The sequence below is a fragment of the Chiloscyllium plagiosum genome, unplaced genomic scaffold (assembly GCF_037043375.1).
Source record: "Chiloscyllium plagiosum isolate Xiang-an unplaced genomic scaffold, Cpla_swu_hap1 HiC_scaffold_39, whole genome shotgun sequence".
In the NCBI taxonomy this organism is placed as follows: Eukaryota; Metazoa; Chordata; class Chondrichthyes; order Orectolobiformes; family Hemiscylliidae; genus Chiloscyllium; species Chiloscyllium plagiosum.
The window spans coordinates 23,741,554-23,764,788 of NW_028270177.1; the positions used below are offsets into that span (position 1 = coordinate 23,741,554).

Here is a 23,235-nt window from a genome sequence, read left to right on the forward strand (position 1 = left end):
GAACAGAATATGGAATACCTACAGAACACAGTCTATCCAAACTAAACTTCATTATGCTGTTCCAAAAATACACAACAGTCACAATAAACAAACCCCTTAAACAGATAGTAAAACAAAACAGAGGCTTACTGGTCAAAGTTAGAAGGGCAGAAGGAAAGACAGTCTAACAGCCTGACTCCACATAGCCCTCTGCTGAACTGACTCAAACAAGACTTTAGCTTTTAGGACTGCGCACTCCCCTTTCGTTACTCAGGTCTCTTCTAAAACATAGAGGCTTTGTCCTAAAGTCTTATCTGTTTACGTATAAACAAAAAGGTCTCTCTGTAAACCCTTTCATCTCTAATCCAGACCAGTCCTTTCGAGCGCAGACTTTTACGATCCCTCTGAAAAGAATTCAAGGACACAGTATCCTTGAGAAAAGGAACAGCTTTTAGAAAAAGGACGAGCTTAGTGACAAGATGCAACAAGTAAATAAGGCAGCTAACGGAACCTTAGTTCTGTATTGGAGTTTAAAAATCAGGAAATATTTTTACAATTATACAGGGTGTTGGTATGGCTGCATCTGGAGTACTATGCAAAGTTTTGGTTCTTGGACTTAAAAAAAATTGGGATTTCAGGCAGTTCAAAAGAGATTCATTGGCTAATTCCTAGGATGAAGTGGTTGATTTATCACTAATGGACAAGCAGATTAAACCTTTATTCATTTGAGTTTAGAAGAATGAGGTATGATTATATAAGAATCTGAGGGGGCTTGACAAGGTGTATGTTGAAAAGATGTTGTCACTGGGGGGGAACTCTCAAAGTAGGGTCCATGGTTACAAAATTAGGGGACATTCATTTAAAACTAAGTTAGAAATAAATTTCTTTTCCCAGAGGGTAGTTAATGTCTGAAATTCTCTACCCTGAGAGTTGTGGAGGCTGGATCACTGAAAGTATGTAAACAGCAGACAGATTTTTAAAAGAAATATTGGGAAGTTGAGGACCATGATGGTCTGGCATGATAGAGGAGTTGATTTAGATTTAGATTTAGATTCCCTACAGTGTGGAAACAGGCCCTTCGGCCCAACCAGCCCACACTGACCCTCCGAAGAATATCCTACCCAGACCCATTCTCCTCTCACTAGTGCACCAAACACTATGGACAATTTAGCATGGCCAATTCACCTGACCTGACATCTTTGGACTGTGGGAGGAAACTAGAGCACCGGAGGAAACCCACACAGACACGGGGAGAATGTGCAAACTCCACACAGACAGTCACCCGAGGCTGGAATCGAACCTGAGACACTGGTGCTGTGAGGCAGCAGTGCTAACCACTGAGCCACCATGCCGCTGAGAGGCTGGGGCAAATTAGCCATAACCTTGCTGCATGGTGGGATAGCTTTGAGGGGTTGACACCTGCTCCTATTTCTTATATTCTCGCAATTCAAGAAAAGTTAGATAAACCAATGCGAGGACTTTTTCATTCACGGGATAAGGGCACCACTGGTTCAGCCAGCATTTATTACCCATCCCTAATGGGCCAGGACAGTTAAGAGTCACATGTAGACCAGACTAAATAAGGATGGCAGTTTTCTTCCCTAAAGGACATTCGTGAACCAGATGGGTTTTTCCAGAAATTGACCATGGATTCATGGTCATCATTAGATTCTTAAGTCCAGATTTCTTCTTAGTGAATTCTTAGTGGCGGGATTTGAACCCGGGTCCCCAGAATATTATTTGGGTCTCTGGATTAACAGTCACCTATCCAGGGAAACGCAAGGATAGAAAGATAACCAAATGCAGAAGGGTGCAGGAAGACATGTACACAAAACACCAACATGGACCATTTCAGCTGAATGGCTGCACTTCAATACTCTTGGTAGCTTATGGAAACAACCAGGGAAGAGCTATATTAGCTATCCTTACATTGACATTGAGCTGCTGAATATAAATTACTGAGTCGCTGAACATGTTATGTTCAGTAAAATATAGTTTTAGCAAGTTAACTTGGAAGTAACTTTATAAAAGCCCAACATTTAGAGAACAGAGCATTGCAAGCCTTACCATGACAAGATCAGAAATGAAAGAAAGAAAGGACATCAATCGGGAAAAGAACTAAAAAAGATCACATTAAAATGTGTGATTAAGACTTAACTTTATCAGCTTCGTTCTTGCCATTATGCTGGGACAATTTCTGAGTTGGGAACCTGGTTCCATTATTTGCATATTTTGCAGTTGCTCTTTTATAGTGCAAACCAATTACAGGCTGCCTCTGGATGCCCAAATGAATCAGGGTTTGGGAAGAAGGGTGATGTGTTGACTCCAGTAATGAAGGATCTCTCAATTTAAAGGGACACTGGCACAGGGTTACAATGGCAGCGTGTTTTGTTAACTTCCCCAACCTGTTTGGTCTCTACACCCAGCCCCAATGGATTGAGAAAATTCTGTCTCACATCTCTAATTTGACATTTAGCAGGCTCTTCACTTCAGTCAGGACAGAAGAGGAATTCCAGTCAGGATGAAAGATTAAGATCCAAATGTAAAGTCTAACAGGTGGCTTGACTACTAGTTGTTAAAACCTGCATATTAGCAGCTCTCTTTAATTACTGTTAGCTGCCCTAGAAGCAGGATGTGAAATCCTCTGTAAAATCTATATCTCATATTCATCAAAGGAGTATCTTCTCCTCAAGCAGAAAACTACCCACTTTATAAAATAAGACTTCATTGATATTTCAAAGTAACTGAGGCATTCCTACAGGTGATGGGGTTTTATATGTGGTATTGGATGGAACAAATATTGCAGTCAGAAATGCAGACTTAAAAGCACAATTAGGGAGCCTTTTCCTTCTCAACAATGATATCAACAGAGCTTCTCTGAACAAAGATAAACCCAGAAGTCCACAGTCAAACATAAAATACAAGCAAAGTCAAATACATACTCATGGAAGAGCATTTTCCTGTGATGTGAATCTCCCAGTATAGTTATCTAGGTAATTGTAACGTGCTGTATTACTGAATCAAGCAAATATTCTCTTTTTTCTTTCTTACTTGTTTGGTGATTCTATGCATTCTGAGTAGTAATTTTATCCCTCCTGATTTTTCACTCAAACTGCAGTTAAATTGTGATTCAGCAATGAAAAAAAATTATAAAAACTTTTCTAATGATGTCTTTGCACATAAAAGTATAATTTTTGCAATATCCTTGATAGCTTGGGAATAAGTAGTTAGCAGAAACTGTTGGCAATTCACTAGTTTTATAGCCTGTTCCTTCCACAGTGCTTTAAAAAACAAGTACAAAAGATTGGAGAACATCAAATTGTGCTGAATGTAATTTGTGCATAAATTTCAACTATCTTTCATCCTGGTTGGATCAAAAGGAAATTTTGCTGCAAAAACAAACACAATTGTGCAGAAACTCCAGACATATCTCTTATCTTGAAGGCATTAGTACACACCAGTATTATTTCTTCCTTATTATTTGTCTATGGAATCACAAGTAAGGCAAGCATCCACTGCTCAACCCTATTTACGTTTGATAGAGACACGGTGGACCATCTTTTAAACTGTCATAGTCATGTGGTATCAGGTGGGCAGTTCCAGGACTTTGACCCAGCTGCATTGAGGAAATTCCAAGTCAGGACAATGCGAGACTTGAAGGGGAACTTTCAGGTGGTCGTGTTCAAGTATTGTTGATATTGTCAACTAAATTCATAATGACTTAATCAACAGTACAGCTTATTTATGCATTCACTTTGAACATATACATCGTTGAAGTTTTCAAATTTACATAGAAAGTGTACATAGCAGCCACAGTGCGTTGGTGATGGAGGGAGTGAATATTTGACGTGATGGATGGACTGCTAAAGAAGTGGCCTGATTTTATCCTGGACAGGGTCAAACTTCTTCAATATTGTGAGAGGTGTAAATATCAAGACAAATAGGGAATACTTCAGCACATTCCTGACTTTCGCCTTGCATATGGTGGGCAAACGTTGAGAAGTCAGGAAGTGAGTTATGCTCTGCAGAGTTTCCAGCCTGTGACCTGTTCTGTAATAATATTATCCTTATGAGATATGCCTTATTCACAGCTGTTCAGTACGTGGTGGAAGATAAATCTTCAACTGTGAGCCACGACAGTCTTCAACTCCTCTAACATCTACATATAAACATTTCCCAGCAGAGATTACAAAATACCAATCAAGAAATTGGAACCTTCAGTGGTTGTTCTTTCCCTAATCCAGGATGATGAACCCAATTACTGGCATGACTAGATCACCCCCAAACAAATATAAAGATATGTTGTCTACATAAAATTAAAATCGTAACATATAAACATTTAAAACAAATGCAATGATGTTTTGTGTTGTATTTGTGTTCCTGATTAAACCATTATGAATGTAATTGACAACAAAAACACAACTTAATACTTTTAATTACTTAGACATCTGTACTGGGTAGAATTCAAAATATACACATGATACAAAACTTGGGAAAAGGAAGATTCGGGAACCTTTTATCAAGTTGGTCAAAATCACAAGGAGTCTGGATGGCGCAGATGGAGAGTAATTGTTCCTATTGACATACAGTCAGACAGATATAACGACACAGAAACAGACCCTTTAGTCCAATACCTCCATCCTAATCAGATATCCGAAATTAATCTAGTCCCATTTGCCAGCAACATCCCTCTAAATCCTTCCTATGCATATACCCTTCCAGATGCCTTTTAAATGTTGTAATTGTCCTAGCCTCCACCACTTCCTCTGGCAGCTCATTCCATATATGCACCACACTCTGCATGAAAAAGTTGCCCATTAGGGCCCTTTTAAGTCTTGCCCCACTCACCCTAAACCTATATCCTCAAGTTCTGGACTCCCCCACCCCAGGGAAATTTACCCTATCCATGCACCTCCTGATTTTATAACCCTCTATAAGGTCACCTCTCAGCTTCTGGAGCTCCAGGGAAAACAGCCCCAGCCTATTCAGCCTTTCCCAAAGCTCAAACACTCCAATCCTGGCAACATCCTTGTAAATCTTTGGCAGAAGGGTCAAGAACCAGAAAAGCATATATTTACATAAGAGCATAAGATCGAGAAGTAGGAGGAGGCCATCTGGCCCTTCGAGCCTGCTCCGCCATTAAATAAGATCATGGCTGATCTTTTTGTGGACTCAGATCCACATACTCGCGCTCTCACCATATCCCTTAATTCCTTTATTGTTAAAAAAAACTATCTTAGCTTTAAAAATGCTCACTGAAGTAGCATCAACTACTTCACTGGGCAAGGAATTCCATAGATTTACAACTCTCTGGGTGAAGAAGTACCTTCTCAATTCAGTCCTAAATCTGTTCTCCCTATTTCTGAGGCTATGCTCTCTTGTCCTTGTTCCATCTGCCAGTGGAAACATCCTTTCGAAGTCTATCTTATCAATTCCCTTCATAATTTTATATGTTTCTATAAGATCCCCCTTCATTCTTCTAAATTCCAATGAATATATTTCCAGTCTACTCAGTCTCTCCTCATAAGCCAACCTCCTCAACTCCAGAATCAACCTGGTGAACATCCTCGGCACCCTTTCCTAGTGCCAGTACATCCTTTCTCGAATAAAGAGACCAAAACTGCATGCAGTACTCCAAATGTGGTTTCACGAGAACCCTGTGCAGCTGCAACATAACCTCCCTGCTTTTAAACTCAATCCCTTTAGCAATGAAAAACAAAATTTCATTTGCTTTCCTAATTACTTGCTGTAATTCTTGCATAAGGACACCCAGGTCTCTCTGCACAACAGCATGCTGCAACTTTATCATTTATGTAATAATCCTTTTTATTATTACTCCTATCAAAATGGATGACTTCACATTTATTACTATTGTATTCCATCTGCCAGACCTTTGCCCACTCACTAAAAGTATCTATGTTCCTCTGCAAAGTTTCACAGTCCTCTGCACACTCTGCTATCAATCATCTTAGTGTCATCTGCAAACTTTGACACACTACACGTGGTCACCAACTCCAAATCATATATATATATAAATTGTGAATAATTGCAATCCCAACACTGATCCCTGAGGCACACAATTAGTTACTGATTGCCAACCAGAATAGCATTCATTTATCCCTACCTCTTTGTTTCCTGTTAGTCAAACAATCTTCTATCCACTCTAATACTTTATCTGTAACGCCATGCATTTTTATCTTATGCAGCAGCCTCATGTGGGGTACCTTATCGAAGACCTTTTGGGAAATTTAGTACACCACATCTACTGGGTGAAAGTGGGTACTGCATATGCTGGAGATTAGAGTCAAGATTAGAGTAGTGCAGGAAAAGCACAACAGGACAGGCAGTATTGAGGAGCAGGAAAATAGATGTTTTGGGCCAAAGCCCTTCATCAGGAATGAGGTTAGAAGCCTCAGGGGTGGAGAGACAAATGGGAGGGGGGGGGGGGAGCTGGGGAGAAGATAGCTGAGAGTGCAATAGGTAGATGGAGGTGCGGGTAAAGGTGATAAATTGGAGAGGAGGGTGGAGTGGATAGGTGGAAAGGAAGATTGACAGGTAGGATAGGTTATGGGATGGTACCCCATGACATCAGTGTGGACTTCACCAGTTTCCTCATTTCCCCTCACCCCACCTTACCCCAGTTCCAACCTTCCAGCTCAGCACCATCCTCATGACCTGTCCCACTTGTCAATCTTCCTCCCACCTATCTGCTCCACCCTCCTCTCCAAACTATCACCTTTACCCCCACCTCCATCCACTTACTGCACTCTCAGCTACCTTCGCCCCAGTCCAAACCTCCTCCCATTTATCTCTCTGCCCCTGAGGCTCCCAGTCTGATGAAGTGCTTTGGCCCGAAACATCGGTTTTCCTGCTCCTCAATGCTACCTGGCCTGCTGTGCTTTTCCAGCACGACTCTATCTTGACTCACATCTACTGGGTCCCTTTTGTCCACCTTGCATGTAATGCATTCATAGAATTCCAAAAGATTAGTTAAGCATGATTTGCCTTTCATGAAACCATGCTGCATCTAACCAATGAGACAAATTCTATCTGGATGCCTTGCTATTTCTTCCCTGATAACAGACTCAAGTATCTTCCCACAACAGAGGTTAAGCTAACCGGTCTATAATTCCCCAGTGGCGTCACGTTTGCTGTTTTCCAATCTGCTGGAACTATTCCAGCACTTGCTATTTCTCCCACCATCTCTTTTAGCACCCTGGGATGCATTCTGTCAGGGCGATGAGACTTGTCTATCCTTTGCTCCATTAGCTTGCCCAACACTACCTCTTTCGTAATAAAGATTGTTTCCAGGTCCTCACCTACCTTCATCTCTTTGTCAATGACTGGCATGTTATTAGTGTCCTGCACTGTGAAGACCGACACAAAATACCTATACAATGCCTCAGCCATATCTTCATATCCCACAACTAAATGCCCCTTCTCATCCTCTAAAGGACCAATGTTTACTTTAGCCACTCTTTTTCATTTTATATATTTATAGAAACTTTTGCTGTCTGTCTTTATATTCTGAGATAGTTTTTTTCATGTTCTATCTTACTTTTCTTTATAGCTCTTTTTGTGGCTTTCTGTTGACATTTAAAGTTTTCCCATTCTTCTAGTTTCCTGCAGATCTTGGCCACATTGTATGCCTTCTCTTTCAATCTGATAGCTTCCTTATTTCCTTAGACAGCCATGGCAGATTATCCATTTTCTTACAGTCCTTCCATTTTACTGGAATATACTTTTGCTGAGCACTTTGAAAAATTGCTTTGAAAGTCTTCCACTGCTCAACTGTCTCACCATAAAATCTGTTTCCAGTTGACTTTAGCCAAGTCCTCCCTCATTCTATTGTAGACTCCCTTGTTTAAACACAGGATCCAGTTATTGGATTTTATCTTCACACTCTCCAGCTGTATTCTAAGTTCAACCATACTGTGGTTGCTCCTTCCAAGAGGATCCCTAACTATAAGGTCATTAACTATTCTTGTCTCATTACATAGGACCAGATCTAGGAGAGTTTGCTCTCTCGTCGGTTCCATTGCATACTGTTCAAGAAAATTGTCATTGGTACACGCAATGAACTCCTCCTCAAGGCTACCATGACCAAGCTTATTTGACCAATCAACATGTAGATTTAAATCCTCCATGATAATCGCCATACCATTTTTACAGGCATTAGTTATTTCTTTGTTTATTGCCCACTCCAATGTTATGTTATTATTTGCTGAAAGAAGAACGATTTTGACAAAGTGTTTTTACTCATCAGGATATTTCACAAGAGTACTCATTGAAGGGGAAAACCAACATTTATATTACATGATTAGTTGGCAAGTGGACTCAAGTTGGTAGAGTATTGCCATTGAGAATGTACCTATTCATGTTGTTTAACAGTTAACAACCAGGCTTTATTTAAGGTTAAACCACGTAAGTTAACTCTGATTGGCCAGGGAGTTAGCAAAGTTTGGCCCTCTGAAATGAACAAGTGACTGGCTATAACCTATTTTATTGAGTTGAAATAGGCAGTGTGTGTTCACGTTCTGTCCGTTTGTGAAGAGCAGGGCCCGGTCTATTAATTTTTTCATGCGATCTGCCAGATAAAGCTACCCATATCAAATAATTTCTCTCTGTATACCGCACAAACTCACTGAATGCCCCAAAGCAATCAACCTTGGTCATGAAAAGTACCTAGTGTACCCTAGATTACTCTAGAAGGATAAGGCACGTCAAACATTTGAGCAAAAGGTGAAGTTGGCTGGTTCATACTGTTACAATATAGTAGCAACACAAGTGGCTTTCCCACTAACAGACACTGCCATAAAGCCAAAAAGACACTCTGCCTATCATACAAATGAGTGATGAGGTATATATGAGTTCAAGAAGAAACGTCTCAAAAACATATCTTTTTCAGCAATACTCAAGTTCTGTACTTTAAATTACTACTTTTAAATGTTTTCTTTACTCATCTAAAGTTTATTAATTGCCTTTTTATAAAAAAAAACTTTTTGTCATTTCATTCGGATTTCAAAATGTTCTCACTTCAATGTACAAAGTATTGTAGCTACTGTAATATGTTTAGGTTAGATATGTATTCCCTTGCCTTGTATATTTGAAAATTAATACTATAGAAATTTGTTGTCCATTATTTTGATTCAAAGGCTGTCAGGTGGGTTGTGGAGTGGCAAATATACTTTAATTTAGATAAATGAGAACTGCTGAATTTTGGAAAGGCAAATCAGAGCAGGATTTCTGCACTTAATGGTAAGGTACTGGAGAGTGTTGCTGAACCAAGGGGTCTTGGAGTGCAGGTTCATAGCTCCTTGAGGTGGAATCGCAGGTCGATAGGATTGTGAAGGCGGCATTTGGTATGCTTGCCTTTATCGGTCAATGCATTGAGTATAGGAGTTGGGAGATCATGTTGCAGCTGCACAGGACATTAGTTAGGCCATTTTTAAAATACTGCATGCAATTCTGGTCTTCCTGCTAGAGGAAAGATGCTGTGAATCTTGAAAGGGTTAGAAAAGATTTACAAGCATGTTGCCAGGGTTGGAATGTTTGAGCTATGTTTGAGACAGGCTGAATAGGCGAGAGCTATTTGCGCATGAGTGTCAGAGGCTGAGGGATGACCTTATAGAAGTTTATAAAATCATGAGGGACATAGATAGGATGAATAACCAAGGTATTTCCCCCAAGTTAATGGAGTCCAAAACGAGAGGGCATAAGTTTAAGGTGAGGGGAAAAGACTTAAAAGGGACAAAAGGGGCAACATTTTCATGCAGAATGTGATGCGTGCATGGAATGAGCTGCCGAGCAAATGGTGGAGGCTGGTGCAATTACAACAATTAAAAGACACCTGGGTAGGTATATGAATAGGAAGGATTTAGAGGGATGTGGGCCAAATGCTGGCAAATGGGACTAAATTAATTTAGGATATCTGGTCGACATGGACATGTTGGACTGAAGGGTCTGTTTCCATGCTGTACAGTTCTATGACTCAATGACTCTTCTATGAGTTAATAGATTTTAGTCAATTCACATATGCAAGTCGGTTGTCCAAATACATTAGTTCTGTATAACTTATTGAGACTACACCAGAATCATTCCCATTGGAACTGTGTAATCAGAATTTTGAATCTGAAACAGTAAAGCTACTGCCAGTCTCGCCACCCTCAGATGGTAAAGCTGCATCCCTCCCACCCTCAGGGCACCAACTAATGTCTGGAGTGGTAGCAAACGTTTGGTTTTCACCTGTCCACATTTGGAACCAGAACTGATCTTTCCATACAAACATATGTCTTGATGTAACATGAAGCTCAGATTTTGCACAGATTGCAGTTTTTGTTCAAGTACTGTGTGCAGCCTGCAGGAAAATACCATCTGGTAGTACATCAAACATAAAACTATAAATCTAGGCCTGATGTTGCAGAAAATGACACTAATAATCTACCAGCCCTAACCAAAGCTATTTGATTCCACAACTGCACATATTGCACCACTCTCAAGACAGCCAAGGTTTTGATCTCCTCATATTTTGGACTAGCTATCACCCACATAAATCAAAAGGAAATTAACAAAACAGCATGTGGTGGAATGCAAAACCTTTTTGCCTCAGCATTTTTGGTAACTTTAGGTTACTTTTTTCCATCACACTAGAACAAAGTGTTTTGATTTATTCTGGTCTTTTTTTTTCCACAGTTGACAGCTATAACCTTAATCATTATCAAAACAGATTCCTTAATAATCAATTTGAATAGTCACATAAAATGTGATTTTTTTTTCACAAGAGTATGAAAAATATTTTTTTAAATATCGGTCAGTTTGGTTAAGCAGCTTGAATTAATCTATCATTAGGTTCTTTAGGTATTCCAATTATTAACTTGTATTTGGTTTAGGAAGCAAAGAAAACTCTTCACTGAATTTGCAGAAAGTAAGTGACCTCATTCCTATTATCTGATCTGGAGCTTTTAAAAACATGGTAATTTGAATGCTTTCTGTCGTTGCTCTTGTTCCTCATCTTGTTACATACATGAACACCTCCAAGGTTGCTGAGCCCTAGAATCCTTTTCTGAAACAATTCAACAGATGGAAGGAAGGAATTCTGCCATCCTTACTTCATAGGGCAGAATCATAGAAGCCCTACAGTGGGGAGGCAGGCAGTTTGGCCCATCAAGTCTGCACTGACCCTCCGAAAAGCATCCACCCAGACCCATCACACTACCCTATCCCTGTAACCCTGCATTTCCCATGGCTAACCCATCTAGCCTGCAAATCCCTAACCACTATGGGCAATTTAGCATGAACAGTCCACCTAACCTGCACACCTTTGGATTGTGGGAGGAAACCGGAGCATCTGGAAGAAACCCATGCAGACACGAGGAGAATATGTAAACTTCACATAATTGCCCGAAGGTGGAATCGAACCTGGGCGCTGTGATGCAGCAGTGCTAACCACTCAGCCACCATGCCACACTTGATCTAGTATACAGTGAGTCCAAACCCACAGCACTGTAGTTGACTCTAAATGCCCTCTAAACTGTCACAATTCAGTCAACCTGCTACAAAGGCTAAATAAAGGAATGAAACCAGACGATCGCATATCTTCAACCTAGGCATCATAAATAAGCTCAGCCCTGTGCATGCTGCAAAGTCCTCCTTACAAACATCTAGAAGTTGGTACCATAGCTAGGAGCTGTCTCAAAGATTGTGCAAGCAACAGCCTGAAATACTTACACCCATGGAATCATATCTGACAGACAGTCACCATCAATAACATCCCTGGTATGTCCTGTCCCAGACAAAACAAATCCTCCCAGAATCATTGAATTATAGAATCCCTACAGTGCAGAAAGAGACCATTTGGCCCATCAATCAGACCCACTAAAGAGCATCTGCCCTATCCGTGTAACTCTGTATTTAGCATAGCCAATCCACCTAGCCTGCACATCCCTGGACACTACAGGGCAATCTACCATAGCTAATCCACCTAACCTCCACATCTGTTAACTCTGGGGGGAAATTGGAGCACCAGGCAGAAACCAATACAGACATGGGGACAATATGCAGACTCCACACAGACATCTTTTCAAGGTTGGGATCGAACCAGGTTCCCTGACTGTGCTAACCACTGAGACATTATGCCTCCTCTAAATGACATACAGTTGGACAGGAGTTGCTCTTGAAGTCCTCAACACCGAAATCTCATGGCATCAGGTCAAACGTGAACAAGAATATATCCCCTGATGATTACGACTTGCCATGCCTCCTAGCTGATGAATCAGTGCTCACTCCTCCACTTTGAACATTAGTTAAATGAAGCACAAATGTATTCTGGGTAGGGGAGTTCAATGTGGCTTGAAGGCTCCACTATTAAAACATAAAATACACAACAGTACAGAACAAAAATGGGCCCTTCAGCCAACAATGTTGTGCTGAACATTACACCAAATTAAACTAATCCTTTCTGTCTGCCCCTGGTCCACATCACTCCATCCCTTGCATATTCATGTGTTTATCTAAAAGATCCCTTAAATCCCCCCCCATCATATCTGCTTCCACCACCACCCCTGGCAATGTGTTCCAGACTCCTACCACTCTCTGTGAAAAAAGACTTGCCCCTCACATTTCCTTTGAACATTCCCCTCCTCGCCTTAAATGCATGCTCCATTGAATTTGACATTTCAACTTACTTTACCCTGTAATGACATTCCATCTGAACCAAACTGAAACACAATACAACAAGCTGGCAAAGCCTGTAAAGAGCATACACTTTTCTCTAGTTACATGGCTTTTCTAAGTGGACATCTTACAGCAGATTGCGAACAAACATGCGCGTGGTGAAGGAATGCATGGACATGGTGAGACCAACTGTCAGAGATGGGCATGGCAAGGAAATGTGGGCAGGTAGTGAGATCGAATGTCAGGGACTCCACAATCCACCAGTTGATTGTTGGAGACCATAGACCTAGAAGGACAAGGGCAGCAGATTTTTTCACTGTTACTAGGTCAAAATCATGGATTTTCAATCTTTGCACTGCAAACTGTTTAAGAAAGCACCTTACCAGCACTTCCCCTAGAGTAGCTAGGAGTGTGCAATTAATTCTGGCTTGGCCCACATTGCTCATATGCCATGAAAGAGTAGAAAATAAATTAATGATGGTTTGAGTTTTCTTCCACAAGCGAAATTTCTGCACTGGCTCATATTTTGAAACTTTTTAATAACCATTTTGGTGCTTTGCCCATTTTCACGAAAAGGTAATAAAATGAGAATTAGAGTACAGGTAGTTCTTCTATAACGTTATGGTTGCATTCTTGGTTCAACCCTGTGTTACAGAAAGATTGCGCTTTAGAAACAGCATTTAAAGTGTTGCAATGTGGAACAAGTTTTAAAGTTTGCACTTTAAAAAGCGACCCCAATTTGTCAACCGGGTTAGAGCAAATACTTGTTAACAAAACGCTTATTTTCGCAGAATGACCTGTAGTATGAAGCTCCAGAATTTACATTATTGCCCCCCATAACATAGCTGCAATTAGATTCACATTAAACCTAGGTTAGAAGGGTTCTGCATGAACTATTTCACTGACATTTTTGTTTGCAATGCTGCCCAATGAGGAACTGGAAAACACAAACAGTTTCTTGTTTGCCCTCACTTCAGATTAAATGTCAGTGATATCCAATTGTAAAATGAATTGGTCTAAGTCATCAATCATTGAACTGAACTCAAGTGAATGCAGAAAAAAAATCCTTCTGTGGTTTGTTCAATATCTGAAATTTGACCCAATTTTTACAACATTCTATGAAACCTGAAATTTAGAATGCAAATCTTGTGGTGCAATTTCATTAAAATTCTTTCACTCAGTCTTAGTAACAAGTTAAAATGGTTTTTAATACCTTTACTGTAAGTTATTTTTGAAAGAAAACCGCAGCTTTAAACAATTGATTTGCTTAATGTAGAGAAATAATAATGCAATGCATTCAGACTCACCTGTGCCCATTTCATTGCCTATAGTGGGCATGACCTCAATATCCACACCAGCTGGACAGCCATTCTCCAATTCCCTTTCAATTTTACTAACTGTCTTTGCAAGTGAGAAACTGGAAAGATCCTCTGGAACTGCAACATCATCAGCAACGTGTAATTCAATGGTTTTGTGTTTAGAGCTAAAGTTTAAAAAAAAAGAAGTTTTAGCTGTTAATTTCCAATCACCAGCTCACAATAAGTGTTGCTGTTCTGGGACTGATATATTTAAAACATGGCAACTGGGTGGGGGGGATGGGGGAGATTTTACATGCCAGGAGTGGTGAAGATGGGAGATACATAAGAATTCTTGAAATTGGTGCAGGAGAAGACCATGGTTTTCACCTTAAACCTGCTCCACCTTTCACTTTCCTGTCTCTTTCTCGTAACACTCAACTTCCCTGTAAATCAAAAAGCTATCAGTCTTGGCCTTGAGGGATCAACTGGTAGAAAATGGGAAATCTGAAATTCTCAAACTCTCCACAGCGTGTGAAGATCTTTTCTGGTGCCCTACTGAAATTCAGCCGGATAAACATGGCTTCCAGTCTGGTGGAGAATACCCCAGTGAGGGCCATTGAATCAAATAAATCTAATCCCCAATCATGCAAGAAATCCCTGATCCTGCGAGGATCACTTGAAAGTGGGAGAACAGTACAAGGCAGAATGATCACTGGCCCCACACAGAATGCCGTGAATACAGTCATAGATCTGTACAGCATGGAAACAGACCCTCTGGTCTGACTCATCCATACCAACCAGATATCCGAAATTAATCTAGTTCCATTTGTTAGCATTTGGCCCATATCCCTCCAAAACTTTCCTCTTCATATACCCATCCACGTGCCTTTTAAATGTTGTAATTGCACCAGCCTCCACCACTTCCTCTGGCAGCTTATTCCATACATGCACCACTCTCTGCGTGAAAAAGTCACCCCTTAGGTCACTTTTAAATCTTTCCCTCTCACCCTAAACTTAGGCCCTCTAGCTTTGGACCCCCCCACCCTGGAGAAAAGACCTTGGCTTTTCACCCTATCCATACCCCTATCCATTTTATAAAGCACAATAAGGTCACCCTTCAAATTCCGATGCTCCAGGGAAAATAGCTCCAGCCTATTCAGCCTCTCCCTATAGCTTAAACCTGGCAACATACTTGTAAATCTTTTCTGAACCGTTTCAAGTTTCTCAACATCCTTCCGATAGCAGGGAGACCAGAACTGCATTCAGTATTCCAAAAGCGGCCCAAGGTCCTGTACGGCCACAACATCACCTCCCAACTCCTATATTCAATGCACTGACCAATAAAGGCAAGCATGCAAAATGCCTTCTTCGCTATCCTTGCTTTCAATCCAAAAGCTGTCCTCTCCTCACTGCAGCTGCAAAATCCAGCCAACCGCACAGTTAAATTGCAATGCAAATTAATTCCAAGGTTATCAGTCTCATTAGCATATTTAAAATGCCAACCTGCATCCTGGAAATGGATTAGCTGCCCACACCATGCCTCTCTCAGTAAAATACAGACATCAGTCGGTTGCACCACTTTCTGGGTGACTCTTTTCCATTTATCCTGAACCTTCACATCCTTCCATGTTAAAAGTTTGTCTCGAACTTTCCAGAATATAACTGATTAAGGAAAAATCAAATCCAAAAGAAATGCTCACCTTGACATAATGTTACATGTTTAGCAAATACTGCACCACAGAATTTGGACTTAATTACTAAAATAAGTATAAGCTTGTACAGAACAGAATGTATAGTGCTCAGCATCAAATTGTAACATATTGTGCTCAAATTTATGGAGTGAAAACAAATGTACACCAGAAGTATTTATACTTATTTCAAAATGTCATAATCTCAGTAAAACATTTAGCTTCTCATAAGAATTTAAAACATTGGAATAGAGGAGGCCATTCAGCTCAAACCTTCCCTGTTATTCAAAAAGATTATGGCTGATCTGCCCTAAGCCTCAATTTCCCTGTCATGCCAGTTCATCCTGGCCTCAACTCCCCAATATTTCAAAATCAATGTTTCCTCTCTGTATACTTAGTGATCTAGACTCCACAACTCTCAAGGGTAGAGAATTCCAGAAATTTATTACCCTCTAAGAGAGAGGTTGCCTTAGCATCTCTGTTTTAAAGTGTCTATTTATTCTGTAACTATGAACATTAGTTTGAGACTTCCCCACTGGCAGAGACATGTTGTCAACATCTACCCTGTTAAACTTCCTCAGAATCTTGTATACTTCAATCAGATCACCATTCATTCTTCTAAATTCTAATGAATAAAGGCCAAACCTATTTAGCTATTCTTAGTATCAGCCTACTGAATCACTTTTGAAATCCCTGTCATGCCAGTCCCTCTTTCTTAAATACAGGTTCCAAAATTATACACACTAGTTCAGGTACAGCCTCATCAAAACCCAGTACAGTTGTAACAAGACATCCCTATTTTAAACTCCAATCTCTTAGCCAAAATTCCACTTGCCTTCCTAATTACTTGCTAGACCTGCAGCCTAACTTTGTGTGCTTTATGAACAAGCACACCCAGATCCCTTGTCCTACACTTTTTTGAAGACTATCTATATTCACAACAATCTACCTTTTGATTCTTTCTACCAAAGTGCATGACCTCACTCTTTCTTACGTCAAACTCAATCTGCCAAGTTTTCGCCCATTTACTCAATCCTTCTATATCCCATTATTTCCTTATCAAAACCTCCGTGTCTATTATTGTACAGTCAGCAAATTTGTATGGATGACACTCTGCCTCCCCCTCAAGTCATTAATATAGATAGCAAATGACACTTCACTAAATATGTGTCTAAACTAAAAAAATAAGCCATTAATCCCAACTTTGTCTTCTGTGTGTTAGAGAATCTTCAATCCAGGCTAATACATTACCCTGGATTGAAGATTGGTTCAAGCGATCAGACCTTGATGTTTATCTGCCTTTAGTCATATCAGTTTGCCAAATGCCTTAACCCCTCGTTACAAAATCTTTCCTCCCAACTGCACCTTATTTATCTCATATCTTTGGGATGTTTAGTGTCCTCCATCACAAAGACCAATGAAAAATATCAGTTTAAATTATCTGCTATTTCCATGTTCCCAATTATCAATTTCTGAGTTTCACCCTCCAAGTGTTCCACTTTACCGTACCTAATCTCTTTTCGTACACCTTCAGAAACACTTGTATTTGTTTTTGCTGATTTACTTTCATATTAAATTTTCTTTCTCTTTATATGCTCCTGGTTCCTAAAAATAATCCCAATCCTCTTGCCTATCACTAGTTCTCAACACATTGTATACCACAGGTTTCAATTCGATACTCTCCTTGACCATCTTTGTTCTCAAGCATGTGGATGTGTTTTTGACAAATTAACCTAAATGTCATTTGATATTTCCATTTAGGTCTCCAAAACTCTTTTCCATGAAAGACTGACTTTACAAGAGGTGCATATATTGGTTAACAGCAGTGAGATAATGATCAACAAAATATCTTTTGAGATGCAGGCAGCAATTTGGAATTCAGTCGAAAGAGTATTATTACAATATACATCAATCTATTAATCCTGTCTTTGAATAGGTCAGGCATTGTAAACTATGGTCCCTGGATCATATGTAGTTCTTAAATATTTTCATTCACTCATAACCCCATTTTTTTCCAGTCCTCCCTGTCCATTGCTTTTCCTGCTTCATCGCAGGTTTTCCTCCTATTAAATACTCAATAGCCAGGAGACATTATTTGTATTGGTATTAAGTAAATAGAAGGTAAAATCTGTTAAATATGCATTGGATTATTTTCACACCACTAGCATTAATTTCACAGGACCAAGCTGGCACTTATTGCTGCTTTCCCATTGATGGATTTAAAATTATCCATCAACAAAGGAGCAGCAGTGGGAGCAGAGCTTTCCAAATCTCTAGTTGCCCTGAAGCAAAACAAGGAATGCCAGATAAAAACAGTACTCTGTACTGACAGTATTCCTTAAGGCTTTCCAAATTACTAATTTAAAGGTAAGATGCCCTAAGTTAATCTTTACCTGTTTTTCTGCAAAATTTTGATTCTCAACAATTCTCAAACTACCATACTGATCACACAGGCCATGCTCTTTCACCTGACTGGAACTGCAAGAGTGTCGCAATGAAGGCCATATATTTAATTTTCGCAGCCCTGCATGGCCATTGTTTCGTATCTTCCCCAGTAAATAAGGCCTAGTCTGCGGGAAGTGGTGGGAAGGTGGAGCAACAGCAGCAGCATGGAGAGAGTTTCAAGCTCACTGAGCTCGGGGAGTGTAGCCTAGTCGTACATTGTCACTGCAAAAAATACTGGAGTAATGTCACAGGGAAGGCGTGACTGATAGGCTGGTAGGAAATCTGCAGTAAGTTTGAACAAGAGCACAGTCGAGAAATATTAGAAATTATTAACTCATAAATTTATAATGATAAGGTTCTCCACATAAGGCTGTTGCAGAAAATATAGAGGCTTGGGATTGAGGGTGATTTAGCGTTTTGGATCAGAAATTGTCTAGCTGAAAGAAGACAGAGGGTGGTGGTTAATGGGAAATGTTCATCCTGGAGTTCAGTTACTAGTGGTGTACCGCAAGGCTCTGTTTTGGGGCCACTCCTGTTTGTCATTTTTATAAATGACTTGGATGAGTGTGTAGAAGGATGAAGTTAAAAATCACACAACACCAGGTTATAGGTTTATTTGGAAGCAATAGCTTTTGGAGCACTGCTCCTTCATCAGGTGGTTGTGGAGATCGTAGGACACAGAATTTATAGCAGAAGTTTACAGTGAGATGCAACTGAAATTATATATTGAAAAAGACCTGGATTGTTTGTTAAGTCTCTCATCTTTTAGAATGGGCATGTTAGTTTCAGTTCTTTTGTACATAAATTCCAGAACTTTCTTAAAAGTTACATTCTCAAGTGAACTATAAGAAAAGGTGCCATGTCGGCCCAGATAATGCATTGAAGGTGTGAGGTGCCCTGTGTGAGACTGTCTGTGCCACAATAGTCAGTCTGATTCTAATCTAAAAAAGAGATTTACAGAATCTTACAAAATCTGCGGCCTTTGAGCAAAATAAAATGCAATTCTGCAAGTACAAATTCACCACAAACTTGTGTGTGTGTGCATGGCGGGGCAGGGGTGAGGGGGTGGTGGGGGCAGTGTCTGTGAGAGAGTGTGTGTGTATGAGTAAGAGTGTAAACGAGTATAGGTCTGTGAGAGACTGCATGTGAGAGTGTATGAGAAAGAGTTCATATATGAGAGAGGGTCTGCATTCAGTGTATTGATCTGCAAGAGTGTGTGTGTCTGCAAGAGAGTGTGTGTGTGTCTGCAAGAGAGTGTGTGTGTCTGCAAGAGAGAGTGTGTGTGTGTCTGCAAGAGAGTGTGTGTGTGTCTGCAAGAGTGTGTGTGTGTGTCTGCAAATAGTGCAGTGGGGTCACCTGTAGAGTTACACGAACTCAAGATCCCAGTTGAGACCATCCCCTCGGTACCGAAGGATGGGTTAGTAAATTTGCAGATGACACTAATGTTGATGGAGTTGTGGATATTGGAGTGGGAGGAGGAGGAGGAGGATCCAGATGTTGTGGTCCACGTTGAGGCAAACAACACAGGCAAGGCTAGGAAGGAGGACCTGTTTGGGGATTGTCAAGCACAAGGAATGAAATTGAGGAACACGTCCTCAAGGGTTATAATCTCCAGATTACTAACCGAGCCACATGCAAGTTGACTTAGGTACAAGAAAGTTTGGGAAGGAAACACGTGGCTAAGGGAGTGATTTGGGAAAACGGGGTTCCATTTCATGGAGCATTGGCATCAGTTTTGGAACAGGAGGGTTCTGTACCGCTGGGATGGTCTCCACCTGAACCAATGTTGAACCAGTGTTCTAGTGAAAAGGATAATTAGGGTGGTCACCCAGTCTTTAAACTAGTGAGTTGAGGGAAGGAAAGGGGAACATGGCAGGAAGTGTGATGGTAAATAAACAGGTAAGCAGCAGGTTGGCATGTGTGCAGGAGGGCTTAACTGCAAGGCAGATTTTGAAACAAGTAAAAAGGAAGAATAACTCAGGAGATATTATTAGAGATGTTGGATATCACGAGAGTATGAAAACTAGCATAATGGCACTTTGCCTGAATGCTTATAGCATTCGTGACAAAGTCGATGAGCTAACAGCAGAAATCATCATGAATGAATATTATTCAAGAGCCATTACAGCCATGGTTAAAGGATGGTCACAATTGGGAGTTAAATATCCGGGATATCAGACTATTCGGATGGACAGACAGGAAGGTAACGGAGGTGGCGTAGCCCCACTATTCAAGGACGACATCAGGGCGGTGCTGAGAGATGATATAGGTTGCATGGAGAATAAGGCTGAATCCACTTGGGTGGAAATCAGAAATTCTAACAAGAAAACGTCATTGATAGGTGTAGATTATAGGCCACCAAATAACAACATCACATTGGGGTGGGCAATAAACAAAGAAATAACTAATGCCTGTAAAAATGGTATGGCAATTATCATGGGGGATTTTAATTTACATGTCGATAGGTGGAACAAGTTTGGTCACCGTAGCCTTGAGGAATTGTTCATAGAGTGTATCCATGATAGTTTTCTTAAACAGTATGTAATGGAACCGATGAGGGAGCAAGCTATTCTAGATCTGGTCCTGTGCAGTGAGACAGGAATAATTAATGACCTTATAGTTCGGGATCCTTTTGGAAGGAGCGATCACAGTATAGTTGAATTTCGAATACAGATGGAGTGTGAAGATAAAATACAATATCAGGGTCCTGTGCTTAAATAAAGGAGACTACAATAGAATGAGGGAGGACTTGGCTAAAGTAGACTGGAAACAAAGATTTTATGGTGGAACAGTTGAGCAGTAGAAGACTTTCAAAGCAATTTTTCCAAGTGCTCAGCAAAAGGTTATTCCAGTGAAAAGGAAGGACTGTAAGAAAAGGGATAAGCTGCCATGGCTGTCTAAGGAAATAAGGAAGCTATCAAATTGAAACAGAAGGCATACAAAGTGGTCAGGATCAGCAGGAACTGGAAGATTGGGAAAGCTTTAAAAGTCAACAGAAAGCCACAAAAAGAGCTATAAAGAAAAGTAAGATAGAACATGAGAAAAAAACTAGCACAGAATATAAAGACAGACAGCAAAAGTTTCTATAAATATATAAAATGAAAAAGAGTAAACATTGGTCTTTTAGAAGGGACACTTAGTTGTGGGATATGATGAAATGGCCAAGGCATTGTATAGATATTTTGTGTCGGGTCTTCACAGGAGAGGACACTAATAACATGCCAGTAATTGACGAAGAGATGAAGGTAGGTGAGGATCTGGAAACAACCATTATTAGAGCAGAGGTAGTGTTGGGCAAGATAATGGAGCTAAGAATAGAAAAGTCTCCTGGCTCTGATGGAATGCATCCCAGGGTACTAAAAGAGATGGTGGGAGAAATAGCAAGTGCACTTGTGGTAATTTTCCAAAATTCGCTGGAATCTGGGACAGTTCCAGCAAATTGGAAAACAGCAAATGTGAGGCCACTGTTTAAAATGGGTGGTAGACAAAAGATGGGGAATTATAGACTGGTTGGCTTAACTTCTGTGATGGGTAAGATGATTGAGTCTATTATCAAGGAAGAAATAGCAAGGCATCTGGATAGCAATTGTCATCTGGGTAAGATGTAGTATGGGTTCATGAAAGGCTGGTCATGCTTAACTAATCTTTTGGAATTCTATGAAGGCATTACAAGCATGGTTGACAATGGGGACTCAATGGATGTGGTGTACCTAAATTTCCCAAAAGGTCTTCGGCAAGGCGCCCCACATGAGGCTTCTGCATAGGATAAAAATGCATGGCGTTATGGATAAAGTATTACCATGGGTAGAGGCTTGGTTGACCAACAGGAAGCAAAGAGTGGGAGTAAATGAGTGCTATTCTGGTTGGCAATCAGTAACTAACAGCATGCCTCAGGGATTAGTGTTGAGACTGCAATTATTCACAACTTATACAGATAATTTGGAGTTGCGGACCACATGTCGTGTGTCAAAGTTTGCAGATGACACTAAGATGATTGGCAGAGTAAAGTGTGCAGAGGACTGTGAAACTTTGCAGAGGAACATAGATACTTTTAGTGAGTCGGCAAAGGTCTGGCAGATAGGATACCAAGTTAATAAATGTGAAGTCATACATTTTGGTAGGAGTAACATTAAAAAGGACTATTACTTGAATGGTGAAAAGGTGCAGCATGCTGCTGTGCAGAGGGACCTAGGTGTTCTTGTGCATGAATCATAGAAGGTTGGTCTGCAGGTACAACAGATAAATAGGAAGGCAAATGGAATTTTGTCCATCATTGCTAAATGAATTGAGTTTAAAAGCAGGGAGGTTATGTTGCAGCTGTATAGGGTGCTTGTGAGGCCACACCTCAAGTACTGCATGCCATTTTGGTCTCCTTACTTAAGAAAGGTTGTACTGGCACTGGAGGGGGTGCAGAGGAGGTTCACTAGGTTTATTCCGGATTGGAGGGGGTCAGCTTATGAGGAGAGACTGAGTAGACTGCGATTATATTCATTGGAATTTAGAAGAATGAGGTGGGATCTTATTGAAACACATTATGAAGGGAATAGATAAGATAAACTTCGAGAGGTTGTTTCCATTGATAGAACTAGGACAAGAGGACATAGCCACAAAATTAGGGGGAGCAGATTTAGGACTGAATTGAGAAGGAACTTCTTCACCCAGAGGGTTGTGAATCTATGGAACTCCCTGCCCAGTGAAGTCGTTGACACTACCTCAGTACATGTTTTTAAAGCTTAGCTTTTTTTTGGACAATAAAGGAATTAAGGGTTATAGTGAGACGGCAGAGTGGAGCTCAGGCCACAAAAAGATCATGCATGGTCTTATTGAATGGCAAAGCAGGCTTAAAGGGCCAGATGGTCTACTTCTGATCCTAGTTGTTATGTTCTTAATAAATGGGACTGGGAGTTCACAGGAATTGACAATCAAATCTGTGCCCCTTTGCTGTAGTTGATTATGTATGTCACAGTACCTTTAAAATGATCTATTTTTAAGAAGAGGGCTGTTGTGCAATTATTTCCAGGGTTAAAGTGATCAAATGATTTTTTTACTTCTATATCTAGAATAGAATTGTCACAAAATTTCAAATTTAAAGCTCTCCCCACAAAAGGTTTTATATTTCATTGCACAGAATTAACTTAACTTAATTTTAATTA

The 23,235-nt window shown here is 40.3% G+C and overlaps 1 protein-coding gene across 1 annotated transcript in view; it reads right to left on the minus strand.

Annotated features, from left to right (window-relative positions):
* tex9 (testis expressed 9) overlaps positions 1 to 23,235 on the minus strand; it is a 71,074-nt gene that overhangs the window by 30,599 nt on the left and 17,240 nt on the right. The window contains exon 7 of the mRNA XM_043677479.2: positions 13,959 to 14,134. Coding sequence (XP_043533414.2) covers positions 13,959 to 14,134 — 176 coding nt within the window. The remainder of the gene's footprint in view (positions 1 to 13,958; positions 14,135 to 23,235) is intronic.